General features: G+C 43.9%; 1 protein-coding gene across 1 annotated transcript in view; it reads right to left on the bottom strand.

The window, feature by feature from the left end:
- Nucleotides 1–4,256, bottom strand: part of MKI67 (marker of proliferation Ki-67) — a 30,531-nt gene that overhangs the window by 3,153 nt on the left and 23,122 nt on the right. Inside the window, exons 13-14 of the mRNA XM_008582353.1 lie at nt 2,012–4,256; nt 697–1,149 (exon numbers count right to left, since the gene is read on the bottom strand). The exon at nt 2,012–4,256 is cut by the window's right edge and continues 5 nt beyond it. Of these exons, the coding sequence (XP_008580575.1) occupies nt 697–1,149; nt 2,012–4,256 (2,698 nt within the window). The remainder of the gene's footprint in view (nt 1–696; nt 1,150–2,011) is intronic.

Raw genomic sequence — 4,256 nt, 5'->3', positions numbered from 1 at the left:
AGAATACTAATTGAATTCAATCATGCATTATGGATTATTCACATTATAGAGAATTCATGAGTTACTAAATATGACATGATTTTAGTAGCACTTACAATTCTTCAGCTTAGATATTCTTTGGTTGGGGGAAGTTAAAGGACACAAGCACCCTCTGTTGAAAAGGAACTCTTACGTAGCACTATTTGCTTTATGGACACCTCCAACGTTTGTTTCTTCTAACTTTCCAAAGAACTCCTTGGAAATCCAGATATGACCACCCTTCTGCTTTAGTAAGTTTTATTCAGCTGTAGAGAAACTGAAAATATCTATCTATAATCATAGTATGAAGTACATCATAAGCAGTGAGAAATAGCAACTACATAAATTCCTAGTTCTTTCTGATTAAAGTCTTCATAATATAAATTTGCTATTTGAAGTGGAATTCACAGAACAGACATAAAATCTATGGCTTAGATTAAAGCTTCCTCCGTTGGTGTAACTGGAAGCTGGCAGCACATTGCTACACGTTTTTTGCTTGCCTTAGCAACACCAGGAAAAAATATATCAGAATATTCTACGTGTTTAAAAAAAAGAAAAGAAGCTGGCAGCACATTGCTACACGTTTTTTGCTTGCCTTAGCAACACCAGGAAAAAATATAACAGAATATTCTACGTGTTTAAAAAAAAGAAAAAAAAAAACCACATTAAGTTACTTACTGTCTTTGGATGTTCTGCACATCTCTTGACACGCCTTGTCACTCTCTGCTCAGATTCACTCTTCAGAGTGTCCACTCTGGGATGCACAGCAATCTTTCTTGATCTCAAACATATGACGTCTGAATCCCCTGCTCCTCCTTTCTCTTTTTGGTTCCTCCTGGGGACTCCCACACTTTTCTCCTGTATTTTCTTCTCTGCGGTGTCTGTGTTCGGCTGGGGGATCTTTTTCTGTCTTCCGGAGGATCTCAAGCACATCCCGCTCTCGCCGACTTTGCTCGTGGATGTGGGTTTCTTGGCTCCCTCATCTGGGGGTCGTGGCTCTACCTCTTGGGAGCGCTTCATGGACTTCTTTTCATTTGTCTTTATTTCAATCTTTTCTTCTGATACAAGAATCTCAGGTCTTTGCTGTTCTACATCAGTTTTATTTTGGCGTCTGGGACGCAGGGACATTCCCTAAAGAAGTGAGAAGAAATCCACAAAATTCCAAACGTGAATAAAACAAACCTCAAAACTCAACAGTGAGGACAACAAACAACGGTAAAACAAAAGGAGAAATCATTTGAAAACGTTACATCGATTCCCATTTTCTAAGCTAACAGAGATATTCAGGGTAATGCTTTGCTACTTTGTTTATGGAGAAATGATCATCCCTAATGATAACTTATAAATAAGGAATTTAGGGAAAATTTCAATAATGCCTAATGTGATATAAGTCAAATCTAATTACTAGTTTCATTATGGCAAAATGCATCATTATACAGACAAGGAACAAATTCCTAATCCTTTAACAATCACTGCCGAAGCAGAACAGCACATCTCCATTTCTCAAATTTTGTCGCACTTCTCTGGATGCAGTCGTGGCCTCTCTATCCAACAGTCACGACAACTTTGGTCTTCTCTGGGATACACACACCCTACTGACATTGCTCTAATTGTCAAGATACTGACAGGAATACTATTTGTACCCAGTCCTGGTCTTGGTGGCAGTGTCATGAACAACATGGAACTGAACTGCCCACCTTCTCTCTGATCAATTTTTCAAACATTTGAAGATGAACGTAGCTCATTCGTGCCCGAAGACTATTCTTAAAGTTTGTAGTAAACATTTTGAATAGTTTTTTCCCAAATTCATCTATTACCTCTATACACCCCAAGAGGATTCTTTACTATAGCCTGCAGTTATGCACTGTGTTAAATTAACCCCCTTTGGGAAAGAATACCCATTTATAAATTCAGGTAATACACAAATTATTACACAAAATTGATAACATCCATCCCAGATGATATTTAGTGATTATGCAACACTTTCTATCACCTTATTTGGAGTGACTGAGTCTCCTACTTTGGGCTCCTTCTTTTCAGTTTTCATGTTGCTGCTCAGATCTTCGACAGGCTCAATCCTTTTTGCAAACTTTCTCAGACTTTTCTTCATTATTCCCAAGGGTTCAGGGGATTGGCACCTCTCCCTGGGAGAAGTCCTCTGTTTCTTCTTGACTGGCTTCTCCTCTGCACTTTCCAGTGGAGTGGTCACACAGCGACGTCTCTTGGTCCCTCTGACACCTGTATCTTTTCCGCATTTCCTCTTAGGGGACTGGGGAGTATTGCTTTTCCTTGGTGATTGTACAAGGTCTCTGGGGCCCACCAAGTCTTCCACGGGTTTTACTTTAGGGGCCCTGATGACTCTTCTCAATACCTTGAGAGGTTTCTCCCTGTCAGGAGTTTGCTGTGGAGTGCCCTTAAGACTCTCAGCTTCTTTTCTCGGTTCCTCAGTGTGCCCTGGTGTCTGAGAGAGCTCTCTGCAGCCAGCCAGGCCTCTCAGGGGTTGAGCCTTTTCTTTAGGTGCTCTTGGCTGTCTCTTGCTGGCAGTCACATTTCCTGCTGGCTCCCGTTTCTGCTTGGCAGATTCTTTAGACATTCTGATAACGTTTTCATCGCCTGCTCGTGCCTTCAGTGAGTGCTTAGTCTCTCCTGAAGTTTGTCTGAGTTTCTTTGGTGCTGAGAACTCTTCTTTCATGTCTACTTTCCCCACACTTGTCTTGAGCCGCCTCTTTGTGCTTGCTGAGGTTTTGACTATTTCCGCTTGTGGAGATTTGCAGGGTATTTTACTGGGTTTTTCATCAGCCACTGGTTGCTCACCTTGACCTGGTGTTTGAAAGAGCTCTTTGAGGCCGGTCAAGTCTTCCAGGGGAGGGGCCTTTTCCTTAGGCGCTCTGGGCCTTTTCTTGCTGCCAGTTACACTTGCTGCTGAGTCCAGGGTCTGCTTTGCAGATTCCTTCAAGTCTGTGAAGCCTTTATCAGCTGCTGGTGCTTTGGGTGAATGTGCGATCACCCCTGATGCTTGCATTAGCTTCCTCAGTGCTGGGAGCTCTTCCTCTACGTACACTTTCACCATGCTTGTCTTGAGCCGTCTCTTTGAGCTTTCTGGGGTTTTCACTGGTTCTGGTTGTGGAGATTTGTAGTGTATTTTAGGTTTATCATCAGTCTTGGGCTCTCTGGTGCCTTTAGGTGCTTGAAATAGATCTTGGAAGCCAGCCAGGTCTTCCAGGGGAACGGCCTTTTCCTTCGGTGTTCTTGGCTGTCTCTTATGTCCAGTTAAATTTTCTGCCAGGTCCAGGTTCTGCTTTGGAGTGCCCATAAATGCTTTGATGTCATTCTCATCGCCCACTGATATTTTGGGCGTTTGCATGGCTTTGCCTGATGCTTGCGTTAGCTTCCTGAGGGCTAAGAGCTCTTCCTCTACGTCCACTTTCACCATGCTTGTCTTGAACCGTCTCTTTGAGCTTGCTGGGGTTTTGACTGGTTCTGGTTGTGGAGATTTGCAGGGTATTTTAGTAGTTTTGCCATCAGACATTGATTCCTCAGTATGACCCGGTGTCTGAAAGAGCTCTCTGAAGCCAGCCAGGTCTTCCAGCGGTTGAGACTTTTCTTTAGGTGCTCTTGGCTGTTTCTTGTTGGGAGTTACATTTTCCGCTGGGTCCAGTTTCTGCTTTGCCAATTCCTTAGACACTCTGATGCCTTTATTACCATCTGCTAGCACACCGGGTGTGTGCATACCTTCCTCTAATGTCCGCGTTAGCTTCCTCAGTGCTGAGAGCTCTTCTTTTACATCCACTTTCCCGAGGCTTGTCCTGAGCTGTCTCTTTGTGCTTGTTGGAGTGTCTAATGGTTCTGGTTGTGGAGACTTGCAGGGTATTTTACTGGGTTTTTCATCAGCCACTGGTTGCTCACCTTGACCTGGTGTTTGAAAGAGCTCTTTGAGGCCGGTCAAGTCTTCCAGGGGAGGGGCCTTTTCCTTAGGCGCTCTGGGCCTTTTCTTGCTGCCAGTTACACTTGCTGCTGAGTCCAGGGTCTGCTTTGCAGATTCCTTCAAGTCTGTGAAGCCTTTATCAGCTGCTGGTGCTTTGGGTGAATGTGCGATCACCCCTGATGCTTGCATTAGCTTCCTCAGTGCTGGGAGCTCTTCCTCTACGTACACTTTCACCATGCTTGTCTTGAGCCGTCTCTTTGAGCTTGCTGGGGTTTTGACTGGTTCTGGTTGTGGAGATTTGCAGGGTATTTTA

Source organism: Galeopterus variegatus, unplaced genomic scaffold (genome assembly GCF_000696425.1).
Source record: "Galeopterus variegatus unplaced genomic scaffold, G_variegatus-3.0.2 Scaffold2582, whole genome shotgun sequence".
NCBI classification, from domain to species: Eukaryota; Metazoa; Chordata; class Mammalia; order Dermoptera; family Cynocephalidae; genus Galeopterus; species Galeopterus variegatus.
Note: the sequence above shows the minus strand (reverse complement) of the source record. Positions and strands in the feature narration are given on the sequence as shown.